This window comes from Haliotis asinina, chromosome 1, assembly GCF_037392515.1.
Source record: "Haliotis asinina isolate JCU_RB_2024 chromosome 1, JCU_Hal_asi_v2, whole genome shotgun sequence".
NCBI classification, from domain to species: domain Eukaryota; kingdom Metazoa; phylum Mollusca; class Gastropoda; order Lepetellida; family Haliotidae; genus Haliotis; species Haliotis asinina.
In genome coordinates this window covers 67,226,353-67,246,872 of record NC_090280.1, presented here as the reverse complement: position 1 = coordinate 67,246,872, position 20,520 = coordinate 67,226,353, and the positions used below count along the sequence as shown (strand labels likewise).

The window sequence follows — 20,520 nt, the reverse complement described above, 5'->3', positions numbered from 1 at the left end:
TGGGCTTTTGCTAACTTATTGAACTGGCGTTTAATCTCGTCATGCGTGGAATTTTCCGAACACTCCAAAACCTCATAAAGGTTGTCCATCTTAGGGCGGTCTCGGTACCTTGCTATTCGCCGCAACGTCAACGTCTAATCATAGTCTAAAGAACAAATGTGATCTTCGTCTTCAGGACATTTCAGTCTACATTCTTCGATTGTGATATCTACCACTGATGACGATGTCAGCAAGCTTACCGAGACGCGAGAAACGTCGGCTGCTGACGGGTCGTAGTCAAAATGGCAACACATCAAAATGACCACAAAACATCCAAGTCAAAATGGCCGCAACCCCCTGGTCATACCAAAATGTCAAAATGGCCATACATTATTGTTGTTGTTGTTGTTAGTATTGTTGTTGTTGTTGTTGTTGTTGTCGTAAAATGCTCATAACAGTTTGCCATGTATTATTTGATACCAACGTGTAGAAATAACAAAAGAAGCTTTATCAGACAAAACTTATTACACATCAGCAAATCCTATTCTCAACATATACCAAGTTATATCGTTGCCTGAAAACCTATTATGTCACTAAAACCTAATTTGAAGATAATGGACTCCAAACACTGCGATCTTTTCATACCTTTTATCAGAAGATTGAATAACACCTCATAGTATTTGATATTGATTTTGATATTTGATGCAAAATAATGTTCAGGGTATGCTGATTCTATTTATAATGCACACATCTATTTGCATGAAACAAGAAAACAGCAGAAAGTATTAAACAGAAAAACACACATAAAAAAAGATAAATACTGGCTAGCGAACAGTTATTCCCATTTTAAGCGGTTTTTAACGATTTGCTCCAATATTTCTTCACAGAATGAAATAAAATTTATCTTGATGATAAATCAGCTATTCACCAATGTTTTCAACTTGTTTACAGTTGTCGATCGTCTTTCTCTGAAACGCGGTCAGCAAGAAGCACGGTAGTGTATATTGTGCGATCTCTACCACTAACAAGACATCATCGCCACTAACAAGACCCATTATCGCCATTTCTGAAGCAATAAAACTATTGTGTTTCAAACCTTGACATATTGAAGAAATTTCATAATTGAAATTTGTTTTAAAAAAGGTAGTTTAAAACAACAAAACTCTCTCTCATTGTGAATGTTGAGGGATGCTGATATAAGCTGATGGGAATATGGAGACGGGCACTTATCAAACTTGACATTTTGAGTAGTTCTTTGCAATTTTGGCAATGTTTGTTTTCTCGGGGGAAAACATAAAGATAACGGTGAAAATTGACAGTTATATTTTCTCAGTATCGTCTGCATGGGACATGTCGAGTCTATAAAACCGAGATGGAAATTTGGGTCAATTCAAAGTTAAGTGATTCACTGTTGGCATTTTGGGTAAGTTCAGACAAATTAAAATCTGCACTTTTTATGGACTGAATTGTCACGTCATAGATTCACAACACAGCCAGGAAGATTTTCATTCAATTCTCATTGTTTATGAAATTTCATATCAACACACTAATGGTCACGTTATATACCCCGACGTTTTCGGGTCTCGTCTTCCGAGGGGATTCATATATTTGTAATGTCTACAACGTAAAATACTCACTCTAATTTTAACTCTTGTAACCTGTCGGTTTTTTTTGGATGTGTCAATATGTGAAATACTATCTAGGTACAGGTAAAGCTGTCTGTGCAAGCACAACAGCCTGGTGGTGGCGATAATTGGTAGGCAGCGATAACTGGTCGCTAGACAGTAGACCTTCTCAAAATATTGTGTACCAACCACAAAGTCTCAGTTGAGAACGAACTTCAACGATAATGCACATCTCCTCCTCCTTCAGACCAACCCCCACCCCTCCCCAACAACAACCCCCAAACAAACAAAAAACAACAAAACAAAAAATACCCCAAACAACATGATAGAAAGAAAAAACGCCACAAACGAATACAGTCTGTTGGTCAAAACGGCCAGTATCAGGATATATGGCAGTAAAAGGTTAGACTGGTTCCCCTGCCCTATTCCGCGCTGCGCTATCGTTACACTTTGTGTAGCCAGCTTGCTGAGCGTAGCATAGGCAGAGTACCAGTCTAGTAAAAGGTAAAATCAGAACGGCAACATAAGAAGTCAAAACGGCCATAAAAACCACAAGCACACGAAAAGTCATAACGAATGTCAAAACGGCACTAACACAGATCTTAAATCATTATATTGCATTATTTGTATTTTTGACGGTCACCCTATGACCATTATTTTGTACTCGTTAAGAAAGTGCGCTAAACACAAGCCTACGCTTATGCGCATATAAAACAAAATTCTGATCATTTACGTTTGCCCAGAACTTGAGAATATATTGATACACCCTTGAGTGTACAGTTATCACACAGCCTTGTTGCCTTTCTGCGTGTGTTTTCACTGCGTCTTTGGGACTCTAAGTATCCTGGCGTAATGGGTTTTCGATCGGATAACGATGAAATATTTCGTGAACGAAAAATAAATCTTTTAATATAGTTCAGCCTGTCTTCAGACAAGATGAAGTTCATTTCCTAAACTATTATATTCCCATGCATATCACGCATTTTCTATCGTTAAGCCGCCACTTCTATCGAAGTAATCTCTAAGTTTCGCCGGACGTGACGTCATATGTTTTCGATCCTTTCGTTGGCTGAATATTTATTATGACATGCCCCTTTTATCAAAAACGCTCACTATATAGTCAAGCATTTCAGGTTGCAGAGATAATAAAGATCTCGAGTTTCCCTTTCCAATTTGCTCTAAAACAGTTTTAGCTGTAGCCGGGAACAAAACACCTGCATAAGTAGATTTCCCATGTCATTTATCATGGTGTGTACCATGTGAGATGGAAAGTCATAGGATTCCCCGTCCAGCAGACTAACGGCTAGTCTCTGAAATGAACATATTTTACTGAAAAAACGTCCATAGTGAACAAAAAATAATATAATGAAATGGAGCCCTGAGCCTTTCTTCATTTTCAGATGGAAATCTAGACTTGCCACATTTTCTAGACTTGTGTGGGCTTTCTTGGGTATTCATACTTCAGGGTCTGTACGACAGCCTACCCGTCCAGCTACCCCTTATAATTATTAGCTAGAGCCTAATAACTACACTGCCGATACTGGGCCTTTTGCGTTGATAGCCTTCATGAGGCAAAATAATTTAAACGGCACTATAGTGTATACTTGGAAATGAATTTTGACATTTTGGCGAGCCATGAAAATAAATCTAGTAGCGTGGTCACATGACTAGTAACGTGACCTTGTAAGGTAGTACGTAAACCATGCAGGTGAAACATGAATGGCATCTTTAGAGTAAAGATTTAGGATTTTTATGCATTTGGTTATGAAGTAGATATTGCATTAATGATTTCCTAGTTAAAATAAATCTTTCGTTGCTTTTTTACTGTTGCTGACGCATAAACTTTGATTCATAGTATATTTATTTCTCACCAATAGCGGGGATCGTGTTGTTGACATGCAGGATGGATTCTCATGGATTTTCCCGCATTATCGCTGTATATATGGGAATTGTAATGGCCGATCGAAAACATGTAGCGATCGGAAACATATGACGTCGCGATAAACTTATATCAACATGTGAAAAACACAATCTTTAAATTCTCAACAATTTCTGGTCATACTATACTTAATGATGAAATGTACTGCATGACCGATGCATACAAGCAACACCTGTCGCGAGATGGGATATGACTGGTCACGTGATGACAGCGTTTCGTGACAAGTAAACACCATTCGTAACTACTCGCCTCTTTCCGTAACCATCCGGCTTTCCGGAATGACCCGAGTAGTTACGAATGAAGTAAACACGTCCCATTCGGAAAATGTCGTTTACCTTCGGCTACTTCCGACGGAAACGAATGAACTCCGAGTAACGCGTATACGTCGAAATACAATCCTACTGTCTCAACCACATAATAGCGCCATCTACGCCACAACGCTTCCGGTCAAAGATGGCTCTCTTAGGTGATTGGAAAGCTGTTGTCAATGCTCATTATATAAGCAATATCCTTCTTGCTGTTTTGTATTTTATTTTGAAAACAACACCGACAGTTTGCACATTTCTGTTCGAAGATTGTAAGTTGGAAATTGTAAGTATGAAGGTCTTATTATTGTGTTTTTTATTTCTATACTGAAGCCATTCACTTGATGTGTTATGGTGTCCCTCTGGCGCAGTATTACATTGGCAACTGACACGTTCTTGTTTCTTTACTGAGGCCATTCAATTTTTCAACAAAATCTGGTGTGTTACTAGAATGAAGTTTCAATAACATCAAAACACTTTGATTTTCATGTTTAAAAAAATTGTTAAGAAGTTGTTAGATTTACAAGACACCCACCCTGAGAAAAAAAAGAATTTTTTTTCAGTCATTTTTTTTTTGGGTAGGAACATTTTAGAAATATTTCTGCACTTCGAAAAAATATGTTTTAGTATTCTAGTTCTGTAATGGTATCCTGGCTATCCATTTTGGTGATGGCAGTCACATCAGTATGGAAATCTGGCCTTATACTAGGAGTAGCCCCATATAAATAATTTTAAAGCTTTTTTGCTTTTTTATACAAAGTTTTCATGATTAATGTCTAAAAGTGATTAAAACATCGTCAAAATAAGCATACATATTCATTGTCATGGTACAACAGGCCTTTCTATCCCAAAAGGGTGACAGTAAAATTTAAAAAAAAAAGAATATTTTACAGCTTTTATAAAAATATATGTTCGACCTTAAAATTTGAAGGTCATGTGATACAGACATATGTAAATGTATTTAGAAGAATATCTAGTGTTCTACCTGTAAAGTTTTACATGAAATTTTTACGTGGATCTAGGGCAAGGGATAATTTATCAAAATACACTTTGTTTTCGACAATAAAAAATATTTAAAAAATTATTAGCATTCAAACACCCGTTCCATCAAAAGGTTACCTCATCTCTTTCCAGCCAAATACTTGCTAGGGTAATTTTTAAAAATATTTTTACACTTCTGAAAAATATTGGTATGCATTGTACTTGTTTATTGGCACCAAGTCTGTATTTTTTGCAACATAACTAATATATCGAACACATACAACTGCGAAATTAGTGACTGACAACTCAACTGTTTCAACACCATCATAAACATATGACATGTAGTAATGTAGTGATGTCTAGAATAAGACAATAACTGTATACAAGGCAAGTTTGATGTTAACAAAAGTTTGTCAAAATAAGTAGCAACCAAGTAAAACATAAGGACTTCTTGCTCCTTTCTTAAGAAGGAGCAACCACATAAACTTTCTACAGACAACATAGTGCCACTACAAATGGAATAAATAAAGTTTTTCTCCCATAAATAATCCATAAAACATAATCCCATAAATAATCCATAAAACATATATCACTGGGTCAAAAACTAAATTTGGCCCCAGGAACAAACAAATCTCAGCTAAGCCCTTTCATATCATTTACAATCTCTCATACATGATGGATTGACACCATATCTGACATTTAGAGGTCAGGGATGAAGTCTGTTTTGGATGTGATCATAAATACTTAAGAAAAAACATTCCAGCAAATACAGTTTCAGTTGCAATGATCCTGGGGGCTTATGTATCCATTTTGGCAAAGTTTAATGTACAACATACAGAGAAATATTGTTATTCCTTGAAAGAGTACCTAGTCTTGTTCTTTCAACTCTATCACAAATTATTAGCCTGGCATTTTCTCTTTCTTCTGTTCATTTGGACAGCCCATGCAACTGAAAATGGAGATGATAAATTTACAGTCTAAGTAAACTTATCCTCATTACTTTTCGTTACACTCCACTACTGAGTCTAACAAAACCTTATGGGAGGTCGCGTCAGGTAACCTTTGAGATTGACCAGTCAGAACACAGCTTACCAAATCGTGAAAGTGGACATTCGCACATGCCTATTGAACTTGTTATCTTGAAAAGGTTCATTGATTCCGAATGCTATTTAGCGTATGCTCGCTTCGGGATGATGCACACAGTGTACGTACAAACATGACAATGGTGAGTAAACAGTCGCTGAAAATGGTGTTTTTGGCAGTATTCAAGGATGTCATCTTGCGGGAATATTAGCTCATGGTAACCATGACAACAGAAACCCCAAAGTGTATATACTGCAGGTCAAATAATTGTGTTATATGCACATTTTTGTTTGTGGAGAGATCTGTGTCAGTGACCTGAATATTTTGTAAGTCAATGTAACTCAGATCACATGGAGAGCATTTGGTGTGGATACGGACAGTATATTTTCGTTATGTTTTGTTCACAGTGAACCAAACTATTCCAATACAAAGTTCCCCAATGTGAGAGGATACCATTTGGTAGTTTCACAATTTGTAAGAAAAGATGCCAGTGTACTACATCAAAAAGCAGGTAATAGCGATTTGGATGTCCCTATCCGATACATAATTCAGTTCTTAGATTCCCATATTCTCCTGTTTGTGTAGATGTATTTTGATTAATTTTGCATCATTATTAACGGAGTAACAGCCACATTTTCAAATGTAATGAAATAACTGAAAATAATGCGACATTTTAGTTGACGTCACAGCATGTTTTGTGCATTTGGTGACGTCAAAAAAAGACGACTCTGGCTGCTGATTAGTATATATCTAACCTAATATCCACTCAATGTGTGAAAGATCTTAGCGTCTGTGTCAGAATTCAACATGTATTAGCCAAAATATAAAATGAATGGTTTTACCGCGAAAATAGTGTCCTGAATATATCAACAATTACATGGTTTTACTACATATCTTCTTGTGAGCAACACATGCTCCTGTCTGGCATGAATTTAGCGTAAATGAAAATTTCACAACGCCTCAATATTCATTGAATATTCATTTAGGAAATAGACTTTTCGTCTTATGATTATGAAATTATATGTCACTTCATAAGTATGCAATGAAAGGTACAAAGAGATCGCTTTTTCAGTACAGAAGTATTAGAAAATGGATGTAAGGCTTGTCCAAATTAAAACATGACCTGGTTTATATATTTTTAACAATTTTCATATAAATATTGTTTGGGTTAGATATTCTGCCATCAGATATATTTTAATGGAATTTGAATTGACTTTATTATCGAAAAAAATGATAATGAATCATAAAACGTTCTTGACAAACTCGCACCTAGTCAATTAATATTCATAATTGTTTTGTCTGTACAAACCAATACGGTGAACAAGACAGTTCCTTTAAATATTTGTACCTCTACGTTTCATAAGATGTACAAATCATTTTCATTAATATTATCAGTCTTATTTATAAGTTGGAATTAAATCGCTATTTATTAACCTGTTCATATGAAACTGCAATATTTGTCCCAGCGTATTGAATATTGTACATCACAGGAACTAAAGCACATGTTGCAGTAATGGCTACGCATGATCTTCCAACATTTGTGTAGAGGCACAAAATGTGATTTAGTACACTTTCTGAGTCAGTTTCCCATGTAAACATTATTCAAACAATCAAAAGCATTCAAAGAATAAAAACGCATACTTTATATCCACATATGATATGGTGTTGAACATAGATATATGTAGATACTGAAGTCAGTTTCATGAAAAAATATCTGAACAATATGCAAAATATACATCACAATACTAAAAGTGCAGTTGGAATGATATGGGCATTTTGTTTACTCTTGTTCAACCAACCTTAACCTCAAAGAAAAAAGTCATGGCATCAAGCTGCACTAAAAGTTTGACAGTTTCTTATGAATTACCAAATTATTTCACTGTATCTGTTTTTAATTTGCTATTTCTTGCTACGATACTCTTCCCCTGAATATATTTGGCGTATTGAGCCATTGTAAGCAATGATTAGATGGCTGGATGTTGGAAAATTTCCGAAAATGCTACGCAGTGTAAAATTGGAATTCAGAATTCAGAGTTTGAAGTTTTCCGGGCTGTGGTTAAGAAGAGGAAAACTCAGAAGTTACGCAAGATGTCCCGTTTGCCTGTGTCTTCATCAGGATCCAGGTACACCAGAGTTACAGCCGATGCGAGAGGTGCCTGGGGCGACGTCTGATGCTTCGCCGAGAGTGGAGCCAATGTTGATGCAGACACTGACGTCATTGCTGATACCAACGCCAACTACCCAGGCTGGGGGTTGGATGTACTTGTCAAGGCCAGACGCCCTAGTGCACCCGGAGGTACAACAGATTCTACGATCATTGCTAGTACCTTCCCAGCGGGCGCATCTCAGGGGTTGACGGAGCCTACTACTAGTGCTCCACTGTTGGTCCCAGACTTTGCAGCAATGCTGAGAGAGGAGCGCATCTATTTACCAGCGCCTGTGGGTGCATCTCATTCTCAATCAGCAGGAACGCCGGGCTTGGTGAGATCGACGCCAGGGTTGGGCACATCAGCGTATGGAGTGTCTGGAGACGCCACTACTGTCACCAGCGCTAGAGATCAAGACGCACAGAGGCAGCTGGTCTAGAAGAGTGAGAGCAGAGCCCACAGGTGTGAGAAGATCAGGATCGAGAAGCCCCCGGGCAGCTCGTCAAGCGTGTGTCGGCGTTGCCAATCTGCTTCCAGATCTCTGGATCGTTGGGCGTTAGATGAGGTCATTAAGAGACTATCCTCCAACTCCACATATACAGTACATGATTCCAGAATCCAAACGATTGATACGGAGCGGCGGCGTATCCTGAAGCCGGTCTCGGTGCTAGTGCCAGCGACGGCTATTGATTTGACTGAAGTTAACGGGTCCCAGTTTGCCCATTTGACATTGTTATTCCTGTGGCAGGGCAAGGTGCTTCATGACCTGTTGGGGCATATCCGTACAGCATTAGCTATGACGACGGTGGTGTGTAGGATGTTAGACGCATGTTCGTGGCAGGAGGAGTTCAAGTGGCGTCTCATAAGAACTCCCTTTTCCTCAGAGGCCCTCTTCGGAGATGCTATCCAGGAGGATTATAAGGAACACATGGAGCTAACTAACACCAAGGTGTCGTCAGCATTTGAGGCCCTATCGTCTGCCTGTCGCGACAGAACTGGAACACGTGGCAGGGGGAAGAAATGCTACGTCCCGAGGAGGGAATCTGTCAGATCTGCCATTGCCAGAGGTCGCGGCTAGGGAGACGTGGAAGCCAAATGTCGCAAGCCTGCAGACTCAGCCAGGGACACCCCCGCCACCCTCGGCAGAAGGAAGGGGAAGTGTCCTATTCAAGATGATGAGGGTGTTACCTGTCTCAACTGGGACCTCCCGCCCCCAGCCAATTTTTTCCTACATTTGGTAGGCGGGAGATTGGGCATCTTTTGGATGAAATGGTTCATCCTCAAAGATCCTTACGTTACCAGAATCCTAAAGAAGGCCTACAAACTACCAATCATACAACCTTCACCGTTGACGTCTCGGCCATTGGCGTGGGTGTATATAGAGTCGCAGCGCTAGTTGCTAGCAGACAACATCGAGGTGTTACTAGGGAAGTGTGCCTTCAAGGAAGTGTTGGACCCACACTACTCGCCAGGGTTCTACTCTCCAATCTTCCTTAATCCTAAGAAGGTCCGACAAGTTACGCATGATCCACAATGTGGCAGCGTTCAACAATCATTACTTGTTGGAGCCTCCTCACTTCAAGACGGTGTCTCGTGCAGTCTCGACTTACAGAATGTGTATCTGCACGTCCCCATCTATCCGGCTCACAGGAACTTTCTGAGGTTCGTGTGGCGGGTCCTGCTGTTTGTCATTTCCACGGCCCTGTGGCTATTTACCAGAATCACGACTCCTATCACTCAGTTTCTTCATGTCAGGCAGATAGAGTTCGACCCGTTCAACCAGTTTGAACCTCAGTTGTTATGCAGACTGCTAGACTCAGCCATCCGTCTCCTGGAGCAGTTAGGAAGGATAATCAACTGGGAAAAATCGCAGTTGCATCCCACGCAGGAATTGGCATTTATCGGGGGCCTGTTCCACAGACAGTATGACCATGTGTAAAAGATTTTCGGGTTCGTAGCAAATGAACTGTCAGAGCCGTTGCTTCTCAGGGAGTGGCAGTCACCGTTGGGCCTACTGACGTCGGCGCAGAACTTAATATCCCAGTGTGCAGATATGTCCTATCCGATGTGTTCTGCCGACCATGGAAGCCGTCCCCTTCCGAGTGGATGCTTCACCCGGAGATATTTCGGCTCATATGTCAGAATCACAGCCTCTCACTGACCTATTTGCCATGAGGTTCAACGCTCAGCTTCCAGTGTACGTGTCTCCGATAGCAGACCCGGCAGCATGGGCAGTCGGCGCTCTGTTGATGTCATGGGAGGGACTGGATGCATGTGGTTTCCCTCCGCCAGTGCTAGTACCAGCGATGGTGGCGAAACTCAAGTTCACGGTGAGGATCCGTCTGCTTTTGGTCGCTCCCTGGTGGCCGGCGAGGACATGGTTCCCAGAGCTGTTCCGCCTTGCTGGAAAAGATTCTGGCTTCCAGAGTGGGACCAGTTGCATTAAACTCAGTGTTAGCTGTCAAAGGAGATAGGTACGTCTCGAAGATCAAGGAACTGGTTGCTATGTTGAAGGCATTCAAGCTGGAGGACGAAAAGGTTGATTTCCGTCCGCCTGCGTGGGACCTGAACATCATACTACAGCACTTGAGAGGTTGCCCTTACGAGCCGCTGGACAGGGCATCGTTTGACAACTTAACTTAGGAAGACGGTGTTTCTGTTGGTGCTAGCTACAGCGGAGAGAGTTAGTGAAATTCACACACTGGATGTGACAAGGGTCTAGTTTGAACAGACCAGACATGGTTCTGTACACTTGGGCCTTCTCTGGGATTTCCTGGCAAAGAACCAGCTGCCAGGTCAACCAGACAGGTTTTTCACCACCCCACCTCTTACTGCATCATCGGACCTGAGGATCAGGAAGAGCAGTTACTCTATCCGGTTTGGGCCCTCAGATTATCAGGAAGTCCTCTCCTCATCGGGGAACTAGGAAAAGGTTGTTCCTGCCCTTTTCCTTGACTGCTAGAGGGGAAGTCACCAGGAACACATACAAGTTAATCATGTATTTAAAAGTAAGGCTTCCAGTAAATTATTTTTTTCTGCTTTCTCATCTTCGTATGCCCCATTTTTTTGTATTCAGACATGAAATAATGGAAAGTGTCACTGACACTCCGTGAATTAATGCCCTTGTGTGATCAAGTCGCTTTGCATACAAAACAGGCCTGTTTACTCCATTATATACATTTACTGAATTAATGTTTTAATAAGAAAGTGACCAGACATATATCATCAACTCAAAAAAAAATAAAGATCGTTAAATATAGATGCTATAAGTGAACTTTGTTTGAAAAACCTGATAAACAGATATATCCATGGATCATGTTTGTACAGACACTGTTCAGGAATACCTGTTTGATTCCTGGTACTAGCAGTTATATGATTTACAACTACAAGTGAGTTTAAGAACTGCGTTTTCAACAAAACATCAGTCAAGTGGAATTGTTAAAAATTAATGCAACACTGTTTTCTTTTGAGTTTTTTTTTTTGCTGATTTCCTCTCCTGTCCATCTGTCTGTAATCATTTTGTTTCCGGAGCATAACTCAGAAACCGTTCAATATTTTAGACTAAACTTGATAGATATAATAATCTCAGTCTATAGTTGTGCCTTTTGCTATTTATAGAGTTTGGGCATGTTCATTTTGGTTTTTTTTCCATGAACATGGTGGGGTGGGTTTTGTTTCCAGAGCAGAACTCAAAAAACTTTCAATATTTTTGTGCAAAACTTGGTAGATATATCAATCAGAACCTGAAATGGTGCCTTTTGCTATTTGGAGGTTCTTGTGATTTCTTATTTTCTCGGTTTCCATTGAAACGTTTTGGACATAGTCTCAAAAGTGGGTGGTGTGTTTCGTTTCCAGAGCAGAACTCAAAAACCATTCAATATTTTTCTGCAAAACTTGGTAGATATATCAATCAGGACATGCGGTGGTGTCTTTTGCTATTTGGAGGTTTTTGTGATTTCTTAGTTTCTCGGTTTCCATTGAAACGATTCGGACTTTGTCTCAAAAGTGAGAGGTGTGTTTTGTTTCTTGAGCACATCTCAAAAACTTTGTAATATCTGTCAGCAAAAGTTATTAGATATATGTGGCAGATCCCAAAGTGGTGCCTTTTGCTCTTTACCGTTTTTTGTGATTTATCATTTTCTGGGTTTCCATTGACATGTTCAGGACTCAAAATGAAGGGATGGGCTGCGTTTCCAGAGCACAACTCAAAATCTTATAAATTCTGCAAAACTATGTAGGGCAGACCCTAAAGTGGTGCCTTTTGCTATTTACAGATTTTTGTGATTTATCATTTTCCTAGTTTCAATGGAACCGATTCTGACCCAGAATGGAGGGATGAGCTTTTTTTCCGGAGCACAACTTGAAAACTATTCAATATCTTACAGCAAAACTTGGCAGATATTTGAAGCAGAGCATAAAGTGGTGCCTTTTGCTATTTACAATGTTCGGACATTTGTATTTTTCCTGGTTTCCATGGAAACAATTCTGACTTAGTTTCGAAATGGAGGGATAGGCTTCGTTTCCAGAGCACAACTGGAAAACCATTTCATATCTTTCAGATCTTGGCAGATATATGAGACAGATCTTGAAGTGGTGCCTTTAGGTGTTTCCAGATATATGGAATATATATTTTTCATGGCTTTCATGGAAACGATTCAAACTTAATCTAAGAAAACATCAAGTAACTGTCAGATGATTTGTCCTTTCAGATGTTGTGAGCCGGGGAGATATGTCATCTTCTGATGACTCTTGTTTATATGTTGTTTTTCGTTTTAAAGCAATTTACACAATTTTCATAAAATTCAACATATGATTATTATTATACATATTGATACTATTGTTAACTTTGTGTACAATGCGCTTAAAAGAGCATTTGGTGTCACAACTGTGCAGTTACAAGAGTGCAAGTTTAACTCCTACATTTTATGTACATGGCCTAATGGTTACGTTAGACTGGTATCAGCAATGGTTTTGAGAACTTGACAAACAGTACTCCGTTGTTCAAAACAACCTTATCTCTCAAGGTCAACCTTCTCTCTAAGATTTCAACCTTAGACCTTTACTAAGGTTAGCCTCCTGTTGCACGAAACAACCTTAACTAAGGTTAACCTTAAGTTAAGGTTGATAACTAAGGTTGGCCCGACCCAACCTTTGCGTCTTTAAAGTTGGGAAGGGAATATGGCAGCTGCTTTTATTTTGAGGAAGCGGAGAGTGTACAGAAATCGAAATGTCAAAAATAGCATATTAATGATCACTGATATCAAGTTTTCATGAAAACCAGTTATGATAATTCGGAAATGTCGCGGATGAACCCAGAATTGGTTGGGATGTTTTCGAAAATACACTTACACGAACGCCGAAGTGCGCTTTCCGCTATATTTGATAGTGTTTACAAAATCACGTTTCGACAAGGCCGATATTGAGATGCCTATTACATCACGTATACTTCATAGTCAGCTGCGACAAATGCATCATTGAATTGATCATAGAATCAAATCATAGAATCAAATCACAAATGGTCTTTGTCACCAACACCAAATGTCTAGGTAAAATGAAACGAAAGATATTGGGCATAAGAACGAACACTGTGCTGGAAAGACTGTGCGTTTCAAATGTAAACAAAGAAAAAGTCTGATTTTACACTACGTGGCATTGTTTGAAATTTTCCAACACCCAGCCGTGTAGTCATTGCTTACAATGGCTCAGTACGCTTAAAATACTGAGTTGAAGAGTATTGCAGCAAGAAATAGCAAGTTACAAATATATACAATGCAATCATTTAATTATTCATAAGCAACTGTCAAAGTTTCCGTGCAGTGTGACGTCATGACTGATGCAAAATCACGCAGAACGACAGCGGTACATATCAGCATTTCTGGCATCTTCCATCATTTACAATGTAAACGATAAAAACACATAACAATACACAGATAGTCAGAATAATTCTGATTACTTACATCCTGCATTTATGTTCAAAAGATACCTGAATCAAGGCAAGTTTCCTCGCAAAATCTGATGTAGCCTTGTCAGTGAAGCCGCCGTTTTGAAAGAAATGGGTCATGGGAAGTGATGTCTCATGCCAACATTGTTGCACATATTAGGCAATTTCTTTGAGGTGAAGGTCGGTTGAATAAAAGTAAACACAATGGCCATATCATTCTGATTGCACTTTCAGTATTGTGATGTATATTTTGCGTATTTTGACGAGGTGCGAGTTTGTCAAAAACGTTTTGAAACAGATTTTGATAGCAGCTAGGATATCTTACTCAGTATTTGTACGAAAACTGCTTAAGAATATATAACAGGTCATGTCTTAATTTGGACAAACCTTACATCCATAATCTCATAGTTCTCTCTTTTCACCTTTCATTACTTACTTATGAAGAGAAATAACATAATCATAAATGTTTATATCCTAAATGAATATTCATTTACACTAATTTGATGCCAGGCAGGTGCGCGTGTTACTCACAATAAGTAAAGTAAAACCATCTAATTGTTGATATATTCAGGACTATATTTCGTTTTGTCTAAAGTGTGTTGATTTCTGGCATAGGAGCTGAGACCTCTGACATATTCAAAGGAAATTAGGTGAGATATATACTAATCAGCAAATCAGTCTTTTTCTGACTTCACAAAATGTACAAAACATGCCATGATGTCAACTTAAATGTCATTTTCAGTTATGTTATTATATAATGTCATTACATTTGAAGATGTGTCTGTTACTCTGTTAATAGTGATGCAAAATTAATCAAAATACATCTACACAAACAGAAGAATTTGGGAATCTAAGAACTAAATTATGTATTGGATATTGCCATCCAAATTGCTTTCTCATGTAGAACATTGGTATCTTTCCTTATAATCTGTGAAACTACCAAAAGGCATCCGCTCACGTTGGCGAACTTTGAATTGGAATAGTTTAGTTCGCTATGTACAAAACATAACGCAAACATACTGTCCGTATTCACAGCAAATACTCTCCATGTGATCTGAGTTACACTGACCTGATATAAAGCATAGCGGAGTTATGCCCCCTTAACTTTATGCGTGCATCATCTCCCTGTCGACATTTGACGTCATAGAAGAGAATCCATTTTTAACATTTATTGCGGGCCATTTTTAATATTGAGCGCATAACGTTGTGCATTAGCACATAAATCCATCTCATATACACTTATGTCGTTCTGACATTAGGCTCTATTTTCTTCGCTCACATTTTTCGTAAAGATGATAAATTTAAAATCGTAGAAGAGTGCTTTCATTGGTACAAGATGAAAACAGAGAAATTTACTGATTTTTGATGCACACAAAAAATTTGGACAACATTTAGCAGTATCTATTTCTCAAATCCCTGAGGTTGTCACAGTTATATTTATACCAACGGATAGGAAATTAAATAGTCTATATTTCTGTGTAATTTTATAGCCGTACACAGATCCAGGACCACGCGAGCGCAATTCTCGCACAACGCTCACTTTTCAAACCTTATGAAAATGTGCACCTGAAGAAAAACTCGGCATCCAGGGGGTTATGGTTACTGCTAAGGTTGGAGTCCCTAAGGTTGCCCTAAGGTTGCCCTAAGGTTTTGTTTTGTGCAACGGGCGTATCTTTTTCTTAAGGTGATTATAACTCTAACCTTAGTGCTTAAGGTTGATCTTAGCTAAGGTTGTTTTGAACAACGGAGCACAGGTTGTTAATGAGAGGTTTGCTGTACACTGGTCTTAGTGAGAAAACTGTCATTGCCTTAAGACAGAACTTTGTGAATAGTGAACCACAAATATGTACTAATACTATGCAGAGCTCCAGATAAGGCACATATTTGCATATTTTACTCAATAAAATTTGCATTACTCAATTAATTACAAATGTTGGAATGAAAAAAAAAAGTCATAAGAATCAACCAAAACCCCTTAGCTCTGTAATACCTTGCATACTTTACTCAGTAAACTAAATTGGCTTGTATATTATAATTTGTTGTGGCGCCCATGCTCTTCAACAGCGGAAGTGAATGCAGGGATAGAAATGCTACTTTTTCTATGTGTGTCTTAGGGAACCAGATGTATAGTTTACACATGCTTTTCAGAAATCAAGTGTGCTCACATGTTTTAGAATATGTGGCATTGATCATTTGAAATGCATTGTTAAATAAAGAAATGTGGTTATGAATATTCAAATATATATGGCATTATTCAATTTGTGTAAAAAATAATTGTTTGGGGGATCAAATGACTAAAGGTGAGTTACGTTTAAAAAAATTAGAAGTGCTATAGGGGCAATGAGAACATTATTTAACCATGCCATTTCAGTATTTTCTATGCCATACCACACTAATATGTGGGGTATTTTGATCCCTGAAATGTTGCGTCATGCGTATATAGGCATATACTGTTACTGTCTGGAGTGACTTCCTGACTTCCATGTTGAAAATGGCTGCAAACTATCTGGCAATGTAAGAATTATTAAAAACTTAGGTCTGTTGTGAAACATTTGTATTCATATATTTAAGAGTGTTATTTACGCAATAAGGATAAGAAACTCTGTGTTAAAGTACTCAATTCTTTTAACTAGTGGCACTATACAAAATTCAATTACTGCATTAACAGATATGGGAGTAAATACCCAATTCCTTTAAAAATTAACTGGAGCTCTATGTTTTGGCCAGTATTCAGTCAATCAATCAATCTTTATTCACAACTGTAGGCCACAGGCCCACAGTACAGACAAATAAAAACAGTTCAACAGCAGAGTGGATGTCTTTTAGAAATAGCATGATAAATAAACAAAGCAACATTTTCAATGAGTATCCGATTGGAAGTTGACAGTAGTTGGATAAATTTATTTTGACGGTTGTATCGTAAAATATTTGGGTATATATTTGATTCTAATGTTTCTATAGTAGTCACAAATTAATAGTACATGGTATTCGTCTTCCAGGATATTCAATTTACAGTATTTGCACACGGTGGATTTATTATGGAATTTTCCTTTATAACAGCTTACGTCATAATAAACGGAGATTAATACAGCGTACATATGGTTCACATATAAAATTTTCTTTAAACAAGGAGTAAGTGAATGCACAGGAGCTGTTTTGGAGTTTTGCATGCCACTCCTGTATAAAGCAATCTTTGCTTCTTCGTACAAGCAGATTTAAGAAATTGTGTTTGCTTCCAACTCCCTGCCATATCCACGCATGTCCAAGTCCAAGTCTAAAGAGAATTGTTTTTACATGTGAAGCCCAGTTAAACCTATTTCGCTCGGTGCTTGCGTTTGAGTCTAGATTACATAACATGTACTAGGTTTTAGATGGAAAGCATGAAGAGGGCATGGAGAGGAGCTTTGTAGAGTTTAAGAGTATATACATGGAGAGGATATCTATCAGTTTCTCCGAGTACAATGTTATTTGGTGTAGACATTCGCAAACCAAGAAATCGTTTACATGCATAAAGTAATACCCTTTCCAGGCAATCATGTTTGTGAAAACCCCACAATTCTGACCCATACAATAATATTGGTAGTATTTTACAGTCGAATATTTTAAAGTAGACATCATATGACAAGTCTTTAAAATTACAAAGGCATTTTGTTATGGAAACTAAGGCTTTCTTTGCTACTAAACTCAATTTTTGGTACTCTTGTTATCACTGCATATGAAAGACTTTTGGTTAGTCATAAACGAAACACCATTTAATTAATACCAAGCGTTTAAAAGTTGCTAAAAAGCTGTCTGCTTCTCTCTCGCCCATAAACGAAACCGCAGACAAGTTACGTAACCCTGTCGACAGAACCCTACAGTGACGTCATAGAAGGAACGATTTCTCGTTAAATGTATAGAAAATGTGTAGGAAGCTTGTCATTTTGCTGATTTCTCGACGCCACCAAAGACATGCCGAATTGTTGTGTTGCCGTCAATTGTTCCTTGGGGTCAGGTGATGGTGTCACTATGCACAGATTTCCACCAGACTGCTTAGTTTGTGCTTAAATTGGCTGTTAGTGTGTGCGAAGTGAGCTTTGTGGAAGCCTGTGGTATATACAGTCGAACCCCATTGTCTCGAACACGGTTGAGACGAATTCTCGGATGTGTCAACTGACATCTCGGTACCTGCCGATTTATTATTATTTTTACCCTGATGAGTCGAACTAGATGTGTCGAATTCCCAGTTGTGCCGAACTCATTTTAGGGTCCCCAAAGGCTCTAACAAGTACAAATTTACCTTTTGTCTCGAACTGTCAAAGCTGGTTGTTGAAACTGAAAACTTCAGTTGCGCAATCGGAAGTCATCCTCATAAACGTGCTACCTAAAGATCAAAAGTAACGATTAACGGACTCAACAATCAAGTGACATGTTTAACTACGCATCTCTAAACAAACAATGGCGCATGTTGTTGTCATGTGACAGTCTATGTTAGCGGTCATGTGATTTCCTTGAAAATACAAAATGAGAAGTGAGGAAAACGGAGTTGGATTATCTAAATTGGTGTTTTGTTTTTTGTTTAGTATTTAAGGTGTAGGATCAATTTTTTAACCAGTGCGGTTAGTAACACGGCAGAGCAATTCAGCGAAGGACCCTATCAGCCTGGGAGGATAACTGGATCGCAAGTTACACCTAGAAAGCAAAAATTATCTGTGGAGACAAAAGAGACAAAATACGAGGCTGTCATAGCTGTGGCGTCGGGTGGAAAATCCAAAGCAGAAATTGCAACTGAATTTGGCATACCCGCCCTCGACACCCTTATCAGATTTGTGGAAGCACGTGACACTGACACTTTTTCCAACCAGCTTGGTACATTAAGAAACTTTTTGAGCAATTCTGCTGTGATGCCATGCCCGAACGCCAAACAGACTGTAATTTCGGATTTTTTAAGAGATAAATTCCCCACATGTACACGTATGTACATTCCGATTCCGTTTGTATGAACTATACAACTTTTTATACTGACTGAAAATGAATTGCTGCTGTCAACTAAATGGAATCGCTTGTGAGTTTGTTAAATTATTCTTGTTCTTATCTTTTTGTATGCATATTTATTTGCCATGACGAATAAAGTGATTGAATTGATTTACATTTGTATATGTTAAAGATCAATACTGCCGTAAACGTCTATTGCAAAGACATATTGTTCGTATGTGTATCCAACTGCAAAATAACAATGTGTTAAGCACCGTGGTCGTGTTGGTTCTTGGTCTTTTCAATGCTGACGGATGTGTCGAACACTCGGATAAGTCAAACTTTCCCCTTGGACCCGACGAGTTCGACACAACGGGGTTTGACTGTACTAACTCGAATGGTTCGCCCCCAACCACGCTTCCAGGATAGAAAATGGAGTTCAAGTTTCATTGAGTTTATAATATTAAGACTGCTTACTACATATTGCTGACCAAAAGGATTTTGCATGGATATATCGCTTTCTTCCTCGGAAACGAGGTTTTGGTCGAAGTGACAATATTATTGTAAGTAATATTATATTGACCCCTTTTATTGACCAATTCCATGACTGAAATTGTTATGTTATAAGCAATGTCATGTAAAATCCTAATGTCCATCAATAAAATACATATTTTACTAGAAAGTAGTAGAAAGTAGAAAGTAATTTTGATTTTGTAAGTCGGTGAAAACAAACTTAAATAGCATTCATCCTCAGACAGGGCGCCGCCATTTTTGAAAATCATGAAGTCACGGGCTAAAGTCCGTTAGAATTATTGAAATTATGATTTGTTCTCATCAAGTTAAAAAATCCAAACTACTTTTTACTGGTAGTTAAATATGCATTTGAATCATGGCCAAAAGGATTTTGCATGACACAACTTGTAACATAAGGACTTCTTCCAAGGAAGCAAGGTGGGGGTCAAAGTGACATTTATATTGCAAGCAATGTTATATTGACCTCCACCTCACTTCCAAAAGTGAAATTGTTATGTTATAAGCAATGTCATGCAAACTCCTATTGTCCATCAATCAAATACATATTTTACTACCAGTAGAAAGTAATTGTCCCTTTGTAAGTCGGTGAAAACAAACTTAAATAGCGTACATCCCAAGACAGTGTGTCGCCATTTTTGAAAATCGTGAAGTCAAATCCATTTGAATTAATGAGATTATGTATGGTTTGTTCACATCAAGTTAGAAAATCAAAACTACATAAATATGTATTTGAATCATTACCAAAAGGAGTTTGCATGACACAACCTGTAACATAACGTAAGCGAGGTCGGGGTCAAAGTGAAAATACTGCGCGATAAATTTCTTCACTTGCTAAATTTACTTGGTTTGTAACATTCACTCACCAGTATGTAGACACTTGTCAATATACGTCTTTATACTTGGTCTCATAATCCTAATTACTTTATAATCACACTTTCATGCATTTGCTTGCAACTTAATAAAAAGAAGCGATCTGTGAATGTATAACAGGAATGTAATATGTAGACATTTCATAGTTTTCCTATATGAATCA

The 20,520-nt window shown here is 38.3% G+C and overlaps 1 protein-coding gene across 1 annotated transcript in view; it reads left to right on the top strand.

Moving 5' to 3' along the window:
* The first annotated feature begins 3,970 nt into the window (after nt 1–3,970).
* LOC137296323 (thioredoxin-related transmembrane protein 2 homolog) overlaps nt 3,971–20,520 on the top strand; it is a 49,488-nt gene continuing 32,938 nt past the window's right edge. The window contains exon 1 of the mRNA XM_067828097.1: nt 3,971–4,134. Coding sequence (XP_067684198.1) covers nt 3,997–4,134 — 138 coding nt within the window. The 5' untranslated portion in view covers nt 3,971–3,996. The remainder of the gene's footprint in view (nt 4,135–20,520) is intronic.